The sequence below is a fragment of the Orussus abietinus genome, unplaced genomic scaffold (assembly GCF_000612105.2).
Source record: "Orussus abietinus isolate OABI.00-Male unplaced genomic scaffold, Oabi_2.0 scaffold295, whole genome shotgun sequence".
Classification (NCBI taxonomy): domain Eukaryota; kingdom Metazoa; phylum Arthropoda; class Insecta; order Hymenoptera; family Orussidae; genus Orussus; species Orussus abietinus.
In genome coordinates, this window is record NW_019394443.1 from 41,704 (window position 1) to 61,186 (window position 19,483).

General features: G+C 50.1%; 1 protein-coding gene across 1 annotated transcript in view; it reads right to left on the reverse strand.

The window, feature by feature from the left end:
- The window catches only part of LOC105697177, a 79,382-nt gene that overhangs the window by 17,044 nt on the left and 42,855 nt on the right, over positions 1–19,483 (reverse strand). The window contains exons 2-3 of the mRNA XM_023432378.1: positions 15,095–16,876; positions 14,212–14,407 (exon numbers count right to left, since the gene is read on the reverse strand). Of these exons, the coding sequence (XP_023288146.1) occupies positions 14,215–14,407; positions 15,095–16,827 (1,926 nt within the window). The 5' untranslated portion in view covers positions 16,828–16,876 and the 3' untranslated portion in view covers positions 14,212–14,214. The remainder of the gene's footprint in view (positions 1–14,211; positions 14,408–15,094; positions 16,877–19,483) is intronic.

Sequence of the window (19,483 nt, forward strand, 5' to 3'; positions counted from 1 at the left end):
GGATCGCTTCCTCGCAGGGGCTCGACTTTTTATTTAATCATTTATTTATCACTTTGATATTAAAAGTGCCCGGTCATCTCGCGGCTTATCGCGGCCCTGGTGTCAGAATTATCGTCAATCGATACCTCGGCGAGGGCTAATCGAAATTCCAATACGGACTCGTTACTCTTCTAGAAATGTCGCCCTGTAACGGTTCCTCTCTTATCGGACTTGCACCCGCTCGACGACGCCTCGAGATCCGCGATGAGAAGCTATCGATAAACCCGCAGCAGTTATCGATAGTTCGTAATCGTTCTGATTATTTTCAGAAAGTATCCACGGCGCCATCGAGCCCTGGCTCGATCCTCGGTGCCGAGGATTGAGATTCAAGATGGAGGAGATGCAGCATCCCTGGGTCCAGATCAAGGACAAGGAACCCTCGTCAAGGTCTCAACCCTCTTCAAGGCGCGGACGCTTCTTTTTATCCCCTTATGGAGTACCCAAGAAATGGAGGGAAAATACGCCGACAAAATTGCCATGTAAATTTACATACTCAATCATTGCTGAGGATTAATTTACTCAGGATATTGTGGATCTTAATGCTAGAAATCATGTGGAAATCAGTTGGAAATCTCTGGAAATCACTGAAACGTTATCGCAATTTTAAGGCCGGACGTTACTTATTACCAAATCGCATTGTTTGTCATATGATGATCATATGAAATCAAAGACAATCGGTTCTAGACGGGGTCACTTGAATTTATAGATTTACTAATTTATAATTTCTCCGTTTAACGTTTCTCCACGTGAAACTTCAGTTATGTGGTATGTAAAAATGTGTGTAAATTTCCATCGATTCTTCTCAGTATAGGAAATAGGTGAAAATCCTCCATTTTCTCAGGTCTGGCCGAACTTCCACGGAGAATAAGGAACCACTTCCGGTCTATGGTTTCATGGCGTTTCCACTCGGTTCCACTTTGTCCAGATTGACGCAGAGTTCCTAGAAAGGGTTTCGCGGAACCTTCTCGCGAACGAGGCTAGAGGGCACGTTGTGCACGAACCCTTAAGGACTATTGCCATGCAGAACATATAAAATGCATGGGTTATTGTCGCCAAGCCCCTTACCGACAGCTGCTTGTTAGTTGTTACCAGCCGCGGAGCGGAGGTGAACCAGTCGGAAGAGGGGAGGAACGGAACGGCGGAAAGGAGGTAGGCGAGCAAAGGCAAAGGCAAAGGCAAAGTAAAGGGACAGACCACGCCTTGCGCCTTGGCAGTGAGTTCGCTTCGCTTCGAGCATAACTAATATATCGACGGTCCCCCTCTGAGTCTCTTGAGTGTGGACGTAGGGAGGTCTACGAACGACTCATCGACGCAAACAATATACTCGCAACAAACCGCCCTAAACTGATTTAAATAGTTTCATTAAAATCCCGATTTTAATCAACATACATACATATAATTGAAAACTGCAATTTTTAAACAGTCCGTATACTACCCTGAGAAAAAATTGTCATTGACACCCTGATATATTTAATATATCGACGGTCCTTTGAGTCTCGCATGTGGACGTAAGGAGGTCTACGAACGACCCACTGACACGAACAATTGACTGCTCTCCTTGAACCTCGAAAAAAGTTCAGATTTTTTAGTTGAGTAGGAACGGCCCGTTGCGGTCAAACTAGACCTTTAAACATGTTCGTTAATTCCGATATAGACGTAATTTCGCAATACTCATTAACGCTTTCATACGTTTAAGGTATGAAACGTAATGAATGGCCGATTAGCATCGTTACCCGACCACTGTCCACCGGTTTCCCGTTAATTACGACGATTTACGCGAATCGACCGCGCGCGCATCTCTCTTTTTACGGCGCGATTCCCCGGTCGCTCATCGTGGGACCGGAAGTCGCGAGATCGATCCAGTAAACGTACGCGAGAGGAGACGGAGGTGGATGCTCCATCTTTAAAAAAATCCATATTTTTACGTCTTTACATTTTGTACTTTTTTATATTTTGCATATTCTTATTCGAGGGCTAATTATAAGTTGCAAGGATAATTCTTGATTGTTTTTCTTGAACGACATTTTACAGCAATACGACTGCCTCGTGAATCATCGTTACTAAATGGTTAACGATATTTATTAGAGCGACGGGAACCACGTTTACAAGGAAAAATTACACCTATAACCGTAACACACTTTTCTGAATTATCCCATAATTAGTTGATAACGTTCACTAGCTTTTATTTAGTATATAACGATAGACATTTTAAAGTGTCGGTACGCCGCTTTGCGAGTGATAAGCACTTCCGCGGAAAAAATCAACGTTGTCTTTTTCGAAAATCGAGTTGGCACGTAAAAAGGACAAAATGTTAAGAGGAAGAAATATAAATTTATGAAGATGGGGGCGACAGGTTGGCGCACCTGACGGCCAGTCTCCAAGGAGGAAAGATCCTAGGGCCTCGTGTCGATCACTTGGCCCATATGGTTAATTACGGATTTCCTGTAATCGCGCGCGATCTTGACGCTTCCGTATGGGTATTATAAGTATTACGTGTTTTACGTATTTTCCTCCGCCTCGGATGGAGGAACGACGAAGATTCGCGTATCTCGTCAGCCACGATTACGAGATTTCTTCGACATTTTGCGTGGACAATTTGTCTTCCCTAAATACGGAATTGAATTAACGAGTACGTTTCTTGTGGCAGGGTTTGCCTGGTCGTATAGTTTATTAAATGAAACGATGATTCGAGATCAGGTCGCAAATTGTTGTAATCGGAAGGGTCGGGGCAAAAATGTCGATCGAAGGCGCACCGCCGTGGCGGAGTATATCGGCGTACTGGAGTATTAGAGCAGTGGAGTATATCGGTGTATCGGAGTATAACATCACCTGGAGCCCGGTACTCCCCTTCCCAGGGAGCTGGCATCCGGCGGTGGTGTCGTTACGGTTAATGGAATTACCAGGCCGTTACTGGTTCGTTACAGCGGCTTCCACGACAATTTACAGCCGCGGTAAACGTAATTGAACGAACCGTGCTAATGACTGCGACCGAGGTGACAACCCAGAATCGTTTCCTACGAGCCCGGGAAGGAAGCTGCGTCAGAGGAAGCCGTGGACCGAGTCAAGGTCGCCGAGGAAGACGAGTCAAGGCCGCGGCCTGCCCGGTGGTTTTCTTCAAGGTACTCTTTAGGGTGCTCTTCGAGATACTCTTCAGGGTATCGATCAAGATACCGTTCAGGGAATTCTTCGAGATACTCCTCAAGGAGCTCTTTAAAATAGTCTCCGGGATACGCTTCAGGGTACGGATGCCGGATTTCGAAATCTCTCTCGACCATCGGTAATACACGAATGGTCGTGAATGTCAAAAGTCCCCGAGTCGGTTAATTAATTCGAGATTTCAAGAATTTCAGAAGGTGGTTCGAGACGTGGCCAGGATCCCCGTGGGAACTTGAAGAGGGACTCGACTCGCCAGGGTCCTCGACCCCTGGGGACGGAGTGCACCGTTGATGGCGCGGGTTAGCCTCGCAGCCATTTTGCCGCAACGCAACCATAAACATCTTTGAATATGGAGACCACCCACCAGCCACACTTCTCGGAACCATTCGACTTGCGTTTCGCAAGAGACGCTCCCCGTCCGTCACCGAGCGAGCCCGAGTGTACCCGTTGCATAAGACCTCGTGGAGACGCGCACCTTTGACTCCATGGGTTAAAAGACGGATTGAACGCGAATGAGAGGAATTCGAAGTATACGTCCGAGTCCATCGGGACATCGTTCGTTTCGGTACGACATTCCCATCTGAGGAGAGACCCTCGATTCAAAGGACTCGTCAAAGTTCACCACGAAAAATCGTCCACTTTAGTGCGACGCCTCCATCCGAGAAGAGATCCTGGAAAGACCTTAATTCGAAGGAGCTAACTTCAAAGGATCGGTCCAACTCCACCAGGATATCGTCCATTTCGGTACGGCATCCCCACTTGAGAAGAAATCCTCGAAGGACCTCAATTCGTAGGAATTAAATTCCAAGGACCCTTCCAAGTCCAGGTGGATCTCGTCCACTTCGTTACATCCCCACTTGAGAAGAGATCCTGGAGGAAAGGTGGTACTGCCACTTCGGGCAGAAAAATAGCCAGCCCAACGGAAGAATGCGGAGATCAGTTTGCATTCGTTTGCCGAGGACGCGATCCCAGGACCTGGACGTTGACTTTGGACACCGGCCAGGATGGGTTAACGCGGCCAAGACGAGCGCACGGCTCAGGCGCTTAGTCCGCTGCACTTCCTCGAGAAGTGCCGACGTTCAGCGGCGGTTTTAATCGGTGGATCCCACGGGCGGTACCGATCGATCAGGGTCCGCGAGCTGCGTTTCCCGTTGCGTAAACCGCTCTCCCAGGCTCCCACTGGACGAGCTGGAACTTTCACGAGATAGCCAACGATCCAAAGAAAGAAAGAAAAAAAAAAGACAAAATTCCCGGATCAATGCCAACTCGCGCCCGCTTACCCAAACTGGTCCCGCCAGTTATCGCCGCTTATCGGGAAAATCGACGAAGGCGATAAAGTCGATCCTCGCCGGCCATCTCGCGGGAATCTTGATTTACGGCGGGCAAATTGGCCCGCGCATTCCGCGGGAACTCGGAGACGCGGTTTCCGCCGCGGCCGGCAAAGGGATGGTTCATCAACGCGGGGAGGTTTTCTGCGACATCCGGAACGCTCAGCCATCTCTCGGAAGAATTATCGTCCCCGGAACGGACGAACTCCCCGGATAGTCGTTAAGTTCCTCGGAGTTGATTACGTCGGGAAAAAGAATATAAATGGAGAATTACCATACGCATGCAGCGCAGTTGCGTGATATGCATTTTACGGGGGGAGGGATAGGAGTCTCCAAGATTTTTGCCGTCCAGAGGGTCCCTGTAGACACGGTTCCGAGGGGAAATTCATTCAGGAAATGATGGATCTTGAATGCCCGAAATCGCGTTCAAATCGCACTGGGAATCGTTGGAAATCACCGAAACATTGTTGCAATTTTAAAATCTAACGTCAGTTGTTACCGAGTCACGTTATTGTGTGTCATATGAAATCAAAGGGGGTATTCCCTCGGAAATCAGTAAATGGCCCCTCGCGTGGTTCCTCGACACCTTGACTCCTTGACTCAAACTGACTCAAGGAAATATTCCTTTGAACAGTCCCAACGAAATATTTTGTTGATTCAAGAAAATAATGACTTCGCGCAAATAAACACAAATATAAATTGGATGCAACGTCTCTTCGGAGAGATGACAATTTATTTGAGTTCATTTGAGCGAAAGAATTATTCTTCGAATTGACGAAATATTTCATTGGGACTGTTTTCGTAGAAATATTTCTTCGGTTAAACGAATTTCTCTTCCGCGTGCAATTTTCTATTGGTTATCGTGACATTTTAATTTAATATCCTGCAGAGACTTTTTGGAGTCAAAGACCCTTTGTGCGCTCTCGATCGAAATGGCGTCGACGGAGGCTCGATGCGCTTTTTCCAGAGGGAGGGCGCGCCAGGGGGACCCGGTCGATCCGCAGCTTCTTCCTATATTTGCTCGGTAAATTTGCACTGGGTGCAGTTACGACTCTCGCCGGCCGTTTAACGAAGCGCCTCTGCTCGCCTTTAACGAGAGTGTGAGAACGGAACGTTCTCGAGGTGAGGAGCGTGCGAGCACTGCGCAAACATCGCGGCGAGTCAAGTTCACGAGGAGTCGTAAAGAGGATACTGAAGAGATATCCATGGGGTCTGCTTACCAAGCGACAGGTGGGACATTTTTCCGCGATTTTTGGGAAACGTGAGAAGTGTCCTTAGTCGTTTACCGCGATCTGGGATTCATGCCGAGGAAAGATAAGGATAAGCCCAAAGGTGCGACACCAAGCAATCGGTACCAACCCCGGCGATATTTTTTCACGCGAATAATATCGCTGCTACGTAAGCAACATAATTCTCCTAAAAAGGAACAATGCCCATTACACGTTCGGTACTGCTGACTTTAGGCCTGATTACTTTTACTTTCCGTTTGTCTTATTGTCATTCCAGTTTAAATGTCGATTAGCGGAGAGTAACGAACTTTGAAAATAATTTTACGGGAAGCATTGATCCTTAGGACAAAGATGAATAGTAATTAACGACAAGAAATGAAGAAACGCGTTGCTCTCAAAGACGAAACCCTTTCACCGTTAGAAGCTTTATTTGGATGATGTTGAAAGTAATAATGAAAAGTAAATTTAAATGGCCAAAATAAAAAGCAAACGAAAAAGTGAAAATATAAAGGAAATATAAAGAGACCACAGAGCGTGAGAGGAAAGACAACCGGGAGATGCATCGGACGAGGCCCTACGGAACCATTCTGGAGATCTGCACATGGGAATCGATCCGATCGAGCGACTTCCTAGTGCATGTCGCCGAGGATGTTCGCGAGGGTCGCTAAGGAGCATCGTCGCGTCCCATCTGAGCGGACCGGGACTTGTCCCGGATGGTCCTTAAGGTCTCGGTCGGGCAGTGGGTGTGCTGGCCGATGATAAAGTTCGAGGGGACTCGAGCGGGGGCTGCCGAGACGCGATGGTATCGCTCGCGAGTAACACCGACGAGTGGAGACCCACGAGCCATCCATCTGATCGTGGCCGGCAAACCCATGGTACCACGTCGGTACCGGAGGAACCGGATAACCCGAAGGAACCGTAGGAACCAACGTGACCGGCGAACCAGGCGCACCGTTGAAAGCATTTATAAGACCCATCGAGTCGCTGGCATCAACATTCGAGTTAAATTCGCTGAGTAAAACAGTACCAAAGCAGTACCAAACTGAGTAGAACAGTACCAAAGAAATATTTTGTTAATTCAAACGATAATTGACTAAAACTCGAACAAATTGGAGGCAAAATTTATTCGGAATGACGACGATATTATTCGACTTTATTCGAGTAAAATAATTCCTTCAATGAACAAGATGTTTCTTTGGTTCTATGAATTTCTTTTCTGAGGGTCGATAGATGATTACTAAACGCGCGGTTAGAGACGATCGTCAAACCTAACTGCGGATTTTAATCTAACCTAACTTTTAACGGAGCGAACTGGATCCGACTAATCTGAGATTAACTGATCGTTGTCAAAAAGATTAGTTACATCGGTGAGTTATAATCATGTGGAATCGCGTGGAAAAGTCAGTGCATTATGTGCGAAATTTTCATGCGTTATGTGGCCGGAGAATTTCCTAAATGTCGGAAGAATCGGGCGAGCCAGGACCGCAGTAGAAACCGCGGGGTCGTCGAAACTAAAGGGCAAGAAAAGAGAAAGAAAGGGACGGAAGAACATGAGAAGGCAAGCCGAATCCTTTATTCACGTCATTCCGAACGAAAGGGGACTCTCCTCGCCTCTTACGTCACGCGACCCAATCGTTATGCATTCGAACGTCCTCCCGCTGGAGAATTCGACTCTCGTCTTCCAGATAAACTCCACCCAACGCTCTCTTAGACGTCCTATTTTTACCAGATTATAGTCCTTACTCTACGCGCCGAAACATCAAATTACAACATTCACGTCGCGATGCGTGAAAAAATCCGAAGCGCTTCCGATACGCACCGCTTCATTTGCCGAGTGCAGTAAAACGTCAAATTTTCAGTGACGCGATGCAGGGAAAGTCCAAGACCCACGAAGGACACCCTGAAAAGGTATTATTGATGTGCACCGTTTGATCGGCCGAGAGCAATAAAAATCATCAAATTTTCAGGGTCTCGATGCCTAGAAAGACCTAGATCGACCAGGGAGATCCTGAAGAAACGCTACCGATGTGCAATAAAGAAACATCACGTTTTCTTCGTGACGATGTATAGAAAGACCTGGACCCACGAAGGACACCCTGAAGAAGCGCTACCGACGTGGACCCTTTGATCGGCCGAATGTAATAAAAATCATAAAATTTTCAGCGTCTCGATGCCTAGAGAGACCTAATTCGACCAGGGAGACCCTGAAGAAACGCTACCGATGTTCAATAAAAAAACATCAAGTTTTCTTCGTGGCGATGCGTAGAAAGACCTGGACCCACGAAGGACACCCTGAAGAAGTGCTACCGACGTGGACCCTTTGATCGGCCGAATGCAATAAAAATCATAAAATTTTCAGCGTCTCGATGCCTAGAAAGACTTAGATCGACCAGGGCGACCCTGAAGGAACGCTACCGATGTTCAATAAAAAAACATCAAGTTTTCTTCGTGGCGATGCATAGAAAGACCTGGACCCACGAAGGACACCCTGAAGAGGCGCTACCGACGTGCACCGTTTGATCGGCCGAGTGCAATAAACCTCCAGGCCCGAAGTAGTGGAGGAGCGGAGTACTACGCCAGTAGTAATAATAAAGTGGTAGTGGTTGCACGTCACGGTCCAACAGGCCGATCAACCGGCCGTGTGGCCGACCGGCTACTGGTCTCCGCCCACGCACGCGCGTACGTGAGCGCATGCGTGCGTAGTCGCTCACGCGCATGCGCGTCCGTGTGCACGACCGGGCGGGGCACTCGCGATTAAAGCGACCGACGCACACGCGTGCGCGAGACCGGCCTCGGCGCACGTCGCATCAGCCAGCATCAAAGTCATCGAGAAAAAAATGCAATGCATTGTCGAAAAACAAATAACTTCTCGACATCGGAATGTGAAATTATTCCTCTGACGAAGCCGACGCGTGAAATGGAAAATTTATTTCCTCGATATCGAAAAATGGAAAAAAGAGATTTATTGCTAAAGTATAATGGTCAATAAATACATAAGTTTTCGACAGTTATACAACTGCCTGTACAATTCTAGAGCATACGGTCAGGCCGTTATTAATTGTTAAATCTAATTTTTTACTGTACGGCGCTGCGTTTTAACATTAACTTTCTCAGTAGTGTTTCATATCGTGACGAACTCCGAGTGACGCGTTGCCTTGGAGACCGGCTGAAGTAACCGTACACTGAGAAGAAAAATTCATGGAACCGAGGAAGTATTTCTTCGAATAGGATGAAAGAAGTATTTTGCTAATTCAGAGAATAACTATTTGACTCGAAGAAGCTGAAATAAATGATCATAATTCCGAAGAAATGTATCCAATATATTTGAGTTCATTCGGGTGAAATGATTATTATTTGAATTAAAATATAACCTTGGTACTATTCAAAGAAATGTATCTTTGGTTCGATGAAATGTTTCTTCCCAGTGTAGGGAAATCTCGCTCGAAAAATCTGGGGACAATATGCGACGATACATGATCTATCTTTGGTCGCGTTTGAAAAATCGGGAGGAAAGTAGACGACGATCCGAAGCGTCGTCGCCGACCCCTGGGAACGTCAGCGTGACGTCGGATGAGGAGAACCCGCGAGCGTGCCGCGAAGTTCCCGTCATCTGGGAACACACGATACCTTCTCTTGGTACATACTAATGGATGGGTCGATGGAGGTTCGTGACTCCATCGTTTGGGCGGGTACCGGTGCATGCGAAAACCAGGGCACGTCGTCGGTCTCTGATGCAATGCCCTCGCTCCGCTCTTTGCGGGAAAGATTCCGCTCTTTGTGAGAAAGATTCCACTCATTGCTGGAGCGATTCCGGACTTTGCGAGAACGATTCGGCTCCTTGCAAGGAGGATTCCGCTCTTTGCGAGAACCATTCCGCTCTTTGCGGGAATGATTCCGCTCCTTGCAAGGAGGATTCCGCTCTTTGCGAGAACCATTCCGCTCTTTGCGGGAACGATTCCGCTCGCCGTCGTCCTTACCTACGACGATCGGCTCTAATTTCGATTTGCGAATCCCACGCGGGCGAATTGGCCCGATTTGCCGGCGATTTCCGCTGGCCGGCTGCGATTAGCCGTGATCTTCGCCGGCTGGAGGCAATTATATTCCTACGCGGGACGACGCGAGACAAGTCCTCGACGAGCAGCCTCGTTCCCCGTATCGATGACTATCAGAGGACGTGGGCGACGATACGAATCGGCCCCTGGAACGAACCTTCTCCCATCTCCCGGGTTCCGGGAAGAGATTTCTGTCGTTTCGCAATCCCCGATTCCGGCCCCCCCAGAGGGGACTCTTCGGCAGCGCGCGGAGCCCTTGCGAAACAACGCGAGGAGGGGTACGCCTCGCGCAGCCTCCTTCGGATGACGTTTACAGAAATATCTGACTACGTCAAACGGATCGTACCAGAAAAGTATGGATTCGTTTGACTAGGAAGGAACGAGCTACACAAAGAAAGAAGGAAAGTTAATCGAACCAAAGAGACATTTTGCAAATTCAAAGAATAATTATATCACTCGAATAAACTCAAACTGTATGTCTTATTTATACGGAATTATGATAATTTATTTCAGCTTACTCGAGTAGAATAATTATTCTTAGAATTAACAAAATATTTCATCGTTGCCATTAAATGAAATGTATCTCTGGTTCATCGAAATTTTCTATTCTCGGTGTACCAAATCTAGCGTATTAAACATCGGCACCGAGATCCTGAGAACCTGCGCGAGATTGGCGGTTCCATTCCGTCTTAATCACTAGCCTAATCAAAACTAAGACCCACGTCGCTCTTGGGCCTTAAAATCAACAACCGATCGGTCAAGAAATACGAATAAAAAAGAAAAGGAGCCGTCCTCTTCGAGGTAGTTCGAGGAACCGAGAGAGGCGAGTCGCGTCGGCACTCTTACGGTAAACCGCGGCGGAAAGACCGCGACGGAGGGACTTAAAGGGCCTCAAAAGAGCCCGCCTCGGGCCCGGATAGAGGGGCCCTTTATCCGCGTCCGCGCAGGAGTTACACGTCCGAGCATCGTGGGCGTTTCCGTAAAAGGTCCCATGAAAAAAAGAGCCGGCCTGAATGGGCCTCTTCCTCGTGTGTACATCGTGCACGTACATGGGTTTAGCTCGTAAATGGGTTAAAAAATGGCCCCAGTGAGTCAGGACGACATAGCGAGCCCGCCGCGCCCGGGAGGATGTAGGCAGACAATGGAGCGGACTCGGCGACAATGTAACGCCGACTAGAAGAGACGGGCTCGTCGATTTACATGCAATGACGCCGATTAATGCGGCAAATATGCGATCTTTTCGGGGCAAGACAGGGGCGAGGTCGAAAACGCGCGGGCCCACTCGCGAGCCGCGAGGAGAAATTCGCGGACTCTCCCTTTCTCCCGGCAGCGCGACGAAAGGCCAGAGGGAGCATTAATATGCGATTAGAGAAGGGGGAAAAGTCACGGGGGGACAAGGAAAGTCGAGACTGGATGCAACCAAGAGTTGCACTTAGACTGGGTTCAAACCTCGGCCGCACCTACAAAATTCACGGGAGCTTCCCGGTCACATCCCGTACCGAGGGAAAGATTTCATTCAACCAAAGAAATAAACTGTCAATTCAAAGAATAATTACTTTACTTAATCTCGAATAAATTGGATGCAACGGAATCCTTCTATCTTCGGAGTTATGAGAATTTATTTGAGTTCATCCGTGTCAAAGAATTGTTCTCCGAATAAACCAAATATCTCTTTGGTACTGTTTCAAGAAATATTCCTTCGGTTCAGTAAAGGTTTTACTTTTTTATCGGTGTAAATGTAAACGCCCTCGCGGAAATCTCGCGTAAATGGGGAAAGTGTACCCTTTCCACTTACCGCATTGCTGAGAAATTAAACGCAGCAGACGTCATTGACTCGCGTTTCTTTCTGCGTCATCCGCGATGGTTATTTGCACATTTCTGACCTATTGGAGTATCTTATTAGGAGCAATTTTGCAGAAATCCTGCAAGTGAAGGGGCTAATTAATACGTGACAGTCTTTAGAAGGAAGATGAGTAAATCGTAAGAATATGAGAATATGTTATATAACTGGTATTTTTATCATGAGTGAAACCGATGAGTGCACCGTATGAGTTTGAGATTATGTTATAATATAATTTTTTTTTAAATTTTGGTCCGTTATAAAGCGAAGTATGGGGATCCTTGCAGCTTCCCGCGTACATCCTCTCGTACCGAAGGATGTGCCGGGTTCCTCGAGGTCAGCGACGAGAGTTCGCCACCGGGGATCGGTTAGTTCCAGATCGAATTGCAATGGTTTGCTTGTAATCGGCAGCCTACGTCCAAGGACCTCGATAGAAAGTTCGCCGGTCCCAAGGAGAGCGATCGGCGACAACGCGATGTTGTCACACATCGAGATGCATCGGGAAGAGTCTCGATCGAGGGAACGAAAGTTAGTTAAATCGGTCCAAGGAGATTCCTAGTGATGACCGAAATCGGTCTTTGTCGATCTTGCAAAAAGTACAGGACCAATACCTAGCCAAACTCGCAAAACCAAAACCAAGACTCGAGTATGCAGAATCAAGACCAAGACCACGATAGTCTTGGTCCCGGTCTTGCATTTGCCCATCATCAAGAAGGACTGACGTGCAAAGTTTGTCTTGATTTGCAAAAAGTGCAAGACCACATAAAAAATACAAGAGCAATACCTGACCACCCTCTCAAGATCAAGACCATGGAGATCTTTGTCTCGGTCTTGCATTTGCCCATCACGACGAAGTAGTGACGGGCAAAATCGACTCTTGCAAAAAGTGCAAGACGATGATATTCCCGGTCTTGCATTTGCTTATCACCAGATAGCGATGAGCAAAAAATCGATGTCGTTCTTGATCTTGCAAAATTACGAAACCCCGGTAGGCCCGTTCCTGATCTCGCATTCTCCCACCAGAAGAAGTTCCCCCGTTCCTGGCAAAGGATCGTACTTCGCAGGCCTCTCTTCTGGGTCAAGGCACCGGGCGATCGGGGCTATTAACTCGACGAGCAGTAAGGATGACGTTTTAGGGTCATAATGCCCCCAAGGGCAGAGCGTTCGATGCGCTCGGGTTTAAACGATCCGGGGTTAGGCCGGACGGGTTAACCTACGCGGACCTCACTAATTTCCGCAGCCTGGGAACGAGTCGAGCCGGCCATTTTTTCCCCGAGGATCCACCTCGGGGAAGGTGGTCGGGATCGTTGGTTCGACACAAGGCCCTAATAAGCCTAATCAAGGGATGGACTCTCTGCCTCCTTTCTCTGGCAACTGCAGGAGCAAGGATCGGCCGTCAGGATCAAGACCCTGGAGCCTGGGAGTCCTTCCAAGTCCCGACTCGCCAGGACCTCCTTCTAACCACCAGCTCCCAGAACACGGCACGAACCTCTACGTTCTGAAATTTCAACTTTCAGGAATCCACCTCGCTGCAATGCCCAGCCTCGACTTTGGAAGTTGCACCAGAGTCCGGGAGCGAGCGTGGGTGCGTCGGGTTAACGGTCGATCATCGGGCGCGAGCCAATGAGCGGTAACGAAGAAAGGTGCGAGAGGAGGTTAAGGACCCTGCTAGGACGATAACTCGACAAACTCGTCCTTCCACCAGGCTCGTATAATACCGAGCGAGCGAAAGAGAGGCCGAGGTTTCTCCCGATGCGGGGAGTCCTAGACGAGTCCGCGTTTACGGCCGATCTCGAGTCTCCGAGCCCGATCCGGTCCGCGGGTGTCGCTGAGCCTTACGATACCTGAGGGTATCCTCAGGTATCCTCAGCTATTTTCAAGCCTCGAATCACCAGCGAGTCGCCATTTCATCCACGATTAAGGTCGGAGTCCCACCGAGGGCGGGTGTCGCACGGAGCGCGTCGCGACAACGCGTAGATAATGAACACTTAAAGTTGATTGCACCAACCGTGATTAAGATGAAGTTCCTTAACTATGATTAATTAATATTGAATTACTGCAATTCATGTTAAACCAACGAAAATTAGGCTAACCTAAGATTAAAATCCATTGTTTGGTAACCATCCGATGTCGGGTGATTAACTCTAATCACGCGTTAAATAATCCATGATTAAGGGTTTTTTACTTGAACGTTGGGACAATCGGCCCTTAAGGTGACACCAAAGTAGCATCTGAAGAGTCAAACGTTCCTGAAACTTTTCTCCGAACTGAGTTAACCGAATCGTTTCAAACTTTACCAAGTAAATGCCTAGACTCTAAGGGAGGTTCTGATCCCCGTGTAATTTCATTTTTTTTATACAAAATTAAAATATGTCTGTGAACAAATTTTTTTAGAAATTAAAATTTGAGGTTGTAATCACCTTAAGGTGATATGAAAATATTACGTGTACAAAGAAATTAAAAAAAAAAAATTGAAATTACATGCAATGAATTTCAAATAAATGGTATAGATATTTGAGGTATATATCTTCATATGTTCACGGAAATAACTCGAATTTCTTACTTACGAGTCAGAGGTAGAGCGTCCCGACGCGTCTGGGCGCCACAACGGTCACGGCGAGGCGGGGCCCGCACTTGGCAGGGGGCAGGGGCGTCGCGGAAGACGCGGGCGGCGTTTCCGGCCCGGAACAGCCGACTCCGCTTCCGCCCCGTAGCTCCCACACCAAGTTCGTAAGAGAGCGTGGTCTGCTGAGTCGGCGAGATCTGTTGAAAAGACAAAGTTTCACCGACATCGGATCATCCCCTAAAAATTGAACGTAAGTACGAACATCACAAAGGTTCGAAAATTTACCTTTATCGACAAAACGAACCATTACTCGACAATACATTCTCCGGCACCATCAAGCCCACCTTCATATCAATTTAAATAAACCGTGTGGTATTTTCCAAACAATTCTTACGGTGCAGCAAAATTGACTACAAGCTTGTTACCCTTGCGCCGTATGAGACGGTCATGTAGCCTAAGGGTATTTAACGCCCTTAAGGTAATACGAAAGGGTCACATATATGTATATATACCTATATATCAAAACGTCCAAATATTTATAAAACTTTTCTCCGAACCGGAGATAATTTTAAACTTTAATACGTGACAATGGAGATCCTAACAAAGGTCTTGAAACTCGAGAAATTTAATTTTTTTTTTAGTTGTCCGCGATGAATAAACAAAATTTGTTTGGAAAAATCGAGCCCTTCAAAAGGATCATGATCGTCTGGAGAAAAGTTGTACAATTATTTTGACTTTTATATATATATATATGACACTTTCATATCATCTCGACCCCTTGCAGTCGGTGCATCTGCCATTCGAGTCACCTGTGCCGACTAAGAGTGGCCTCTAGAATGCAAAAGGTTAACCCTCCCCCTAAATGGCCGAGCAAGTGGACGTACCTCTTTTCCGGGAGCTTGGCGCCAGCCCCGGAGTCCCCGGAGGTCCTGCCCCCCGAATGGCTGGAATCGAGGGTGCCATCCAGTTCCATGGCCTGCTGCAGGTTGGTGAGGCTCTTGTACCGGATGTTGAAGAGGGGCGAGCCGCCCTTGAATCCCGGCGGGGTCTCCTTGAGAGGGGAGGCGCTCTTCTGCCTGAGGAGGGGGCGACCTCGCTGAGTGCCGCTGTTCTTGACGTAAAGCTTGGCGAGAGGTGGGGGTTTCTCGAGCCTGGGCAGGGGAGCCTCCTTGACGGCGCGGCGGGTCCTCTTTTCGGCCTGGATCTTCTTGGTGGGGATGGTCTCGATGGGCGGAGGCTCGGGTCGGTCGTCGAGAGGCGGCCCGCTCGGGACGGCGGCGGGCGTGAGGGGTGGGCTCGGCTGGGAGACGGGCGCGGTGGCGGCGGGCGCGGGCTCATAGGGCGAGCGGGCGCTCTTGGGCAGGGGCGCAAATCCTCTGACGTAGTCGTAGATCTGGTCGATCTCGTCGTAAACCTCGGTGTAGGAAGGAGGCACGCGGTTCTCGTCCCGGGGGTAGTGGCCGTGGTGGTAGTGCTGAGGTGCCGCCGGCTGCTGGTGGTGGTGGTGGTGGTGATGGTGGTGGTGGTGGTGGCCGTGGCGGTGGTGGCCGTTCGGCGAGGCGGAGGCGGCGGCGCCATCCGAGCTGGCCGACCGCCGGAGGAAGCCGGCCGGGGCGGCCGCGGGCGCGGCGGGACCGGCGCGGGCAGCGCGCGGCTTGCCCTCGCCCAGCCGCCCGTCCAGCACGTGCGCCCGGTCGGCCACGTCCGCCACGAGTCGCGAGGCGCGCTCGACGAGCCGCGCGAACTCCGGCAGCACGCGCAGCGCCTCCTCGTTGCGCGCCCGCACGAGCTTAAGCGGCGCGGCAAGGGGCAGCGCCACGGCGGCCGCCTCGCGCTGCAGGGGCAGCGCGAACACGTGCTCCTCCTCGAAAGTCGACAGAAGACGCAGCTCGGGGAGGAAGTGCGAGGAGGACTTGAGGCCACGCGGTGGCTGCCCATGGACGAGGCGGACGGTCAGGGGCAGCCGCTTGCTGAGCAGCGCCCGGGCGGTGTGGGCGCCGCTGATGTTATCCTCCCTCGCTAGCGCGCTGAACCGGGCGCGCTGCTCCAGCGCTAGCAGCACGCTGTCCCCTCGGCAGTCCAGACAGCGCAGGAACCTGCCGCGCCCCGGGAGCGTCACCTCCCCTGCGGTGCTGATCGTCTCCCCGGCGGCCAGGGTGCGGGTACCCTCGGGCACCACCAGGCCCGAGTCCTCGACCTTGCAGGCGATGCCGCGCAGAGTTTCGCGCACCAACGCCCCCTCTTCCGGGCACCGCCGAGATAGCTCGCCGACCGACTCGATGCCTCGGACCGCCCGCCCCTCCTCGCTCAGGATCTCGAAGTAGCCCGCGTAGGTGTCCGGGATCGCCAGTCGAGGACCCACCCCTACTACTCGCCGACCCTCCTTGATCTTCACCGCCTGCGCGACGATCTTCCGCCGACGGCCCGCCGAGACCAGCAGCGCCGTGCTCTGCAGACTCGGCGCCGGTAGCGTCGGCACCCCCAGTCCTCCGTACTGGCCCTTCGTGATCTTGATCACCGCCGGCAGCCGGCACTTGGAGACGAACTCGCGCAGGTAGGCCGCCTCCTCGGCCCAGCGCGCCGCCGCCACCACGATCTGCCCGTCCGTCGCGGCCATCTCCTCCTCCCGACTACGGATGCCACGACCGGCCTCTCCTCTGCCCCATCTGAAACCGAACGCCGAACTGAGTCAGTACCTGGATCCCGACTCGGCTCTCGCAACGAGGGCGAAACCTCACGAGAGACACCCAAGAAACCACAAGAGTTGCCCGAAAAGTCGCAAATCCAAAAATATACCAGAGGCGCCCACGATATCGCAAATGCCCCAAAAATGTTCAAAGGCGTTCAAAAATTCGCTAAGGCCGCGTGAAAATTCCAAGATGTCCAAACATTTGTAAGACGCTAAGATTTGGGAGGCTGGAATAGATCGGGGGTGACCCTTGGGAAATTCATTCCTCTCGCCTGGAAAGAGATCACGATGGAGGGGGCCGATCGGACGGATCGCGACCCACGGAAGCGGCGCATTGTGTCTCGGCGCCGTAGCAGCTCCCTGAGAGATGGCCCGCAGTCGGTCCGAGATAAGCACCGGGTGACCAATGACCCGAGGCGTCGTGACAGGCGCGCCTCTAGGAAGTCATTCGACACACCGCTCTCCCGGTCCCGGTGGCGACCTCTCTCCCTCGCGCCGTCTCCCTCGCCCTCGGGGCGCCGCCGCGCGCGCCCTCTCTCTCCCCCTCGCGGGCGCCGCGCACGCGTAACGGCACAGAGAGAAGCGATCCCGGTGCGGAGCGCGCCACTCGTGTGTCGTGCGTCCCCGTGCGTCCCCGTGGGTACCCGCGAGTACACGCGGGTACACGTGGAGACCCACGATGCGCGCGCGCGCCTCTACGAGGAAGGGCCGAGGCCGCTCTGCCCCCGTCCCCCCTTATTTATGCGCCCCGCTGCCCCCTCGCACTCCGCAAATTGCACCCGAGGACTCCACTCGAGGGAAATGCCTCACCTACTCCTGACCTCCGATCGCGGACCCACTCCTACCTCCTCGTGGTACGGAGATTTCAGGAAATCGGTAAGTTTGTCCCGACTCGTACTTTAATTTTTCTATATTAACCCTTTGCAGTCCTAAAGTCAGATCTTTGAGTTGACTACCTGCGTATAGCCAAATTGCTTGAAGTGCAAAGGGTTGATAAGGGTTGCGAAAAAATTACGAATTTTCATATTCACGAATTTAATGCGCACCCGAGGAAAATATATCTACGGATGATTTCAGGAAATCATTCGGCATGTACCAACGCGTACTTCACTTTTTGCATCTTAGCACGGGTTGAAATAAAAATGATTTTATTTGATATTCAGGAATTTAGTAAGCGCTCGTGGGAAATGACTTATCTATTAATGATCTCCGATCGCGGAGTCATTAATATCTTCACGTGCCGACAATTTCCCGAAGATCCGTCATTTCAGACCGATCCATATTTCACCCTCATGTTTGAATAAAATTAAGGAAAAATATTTGATATTTGCGAATGTATTTCTACCTTTTTACTACCTTCACGGAGAACCCTGTACGGGATATTTGCATAAACCGAGCTAAAAATCTTTCTTCTAAGCCGACGTATGCTCCACCCCTTTCGTCCGAATAAAAATAGAAAAACATTGAGTAGCTTTTACGCCGCTCTATTTCGAGCGGCCAATCGTTTTCGACAAGGCGCGAACTCGAGGTGGAAATTGGGTTTTAGAAACGTCGCCGAGTTCGTAGTCGACTCTAAACTACGAGGACTTTCATATCCCGGGGGCACGACGCCGCCGTAGCAAGAACGCGTTACGATTTGGATCGGGTGAACTGCAATTACAACGTCTATGTTTCTTCGTTAATGGCGCTTTCGTTCCGCCGCGAGATCGAGGCCAGAATGGAGCGAGAAAGAGAGAGAGAGGCGCAAGGGGAGGACGAAGTTGTGCAACCAACGGAGGTTATCGGTACACGACGAAAGCCCGGCGTAACGAGAAAGGACTCGCCTCTCCGGGGATCCTTTCCGTCATCCTAGTCCATCGTCGCTTTCCTCCGGGCCCGGACGTTTTCGCGGACACTTTTATTTTCGCTAATTACTTCTTTCGCCGCTCCCGAGAGCAAAAGCGAGTCACTCCTGGCAAGACCAATTAGGGGCACCGGTACTGGTTTGGCACCGTGGGATGCCCTGTTAGAAAAATTCGGCAAATTCATTTTTAGCACGGAAGGTTCTAGTAAAATTGTCAATTTCACGTACTTGTGTACCAAATTTATAACATATGTTATGCACTTCATTTGAAAATTCGTTTCCGCTTGCGATGTCCAGGTGATTTCGAGCATTAGAATGCACGATTGCCCGAGTGACTCGAGGAACCGTTCATTCGGAAATCAATGAAGCCGATTTCCTTCTTTGAGAATCGATTGCCTTTGACTTCACATGATAAACAACAATGCGATTAAGTAACGGGGACGTTCGGCCGTAAAATCGTGACAACGTTTTGGAGATTATCAACTATTTCCTGCGATTTCTGCTCGCGATTTCGAGCTGATTTCCACACGATTTCGTGATTTAAAATCCATGATTGCGTGAACGAATAACCCCTCGGGTGATAAACGAGGGTTTGCGAAATTCCCGAAAATGCGAGGAGTCCAGCCTCTCCGAAGGCGGTGACCCCTCGAGTTCCACCTGTTGCTTCCCGGAGGCCTCGCTCGCGATCGGAATTTCAAATGTCCAGCTGTGCGCTGGGCCGGGGTAATAAATTTCCCGATT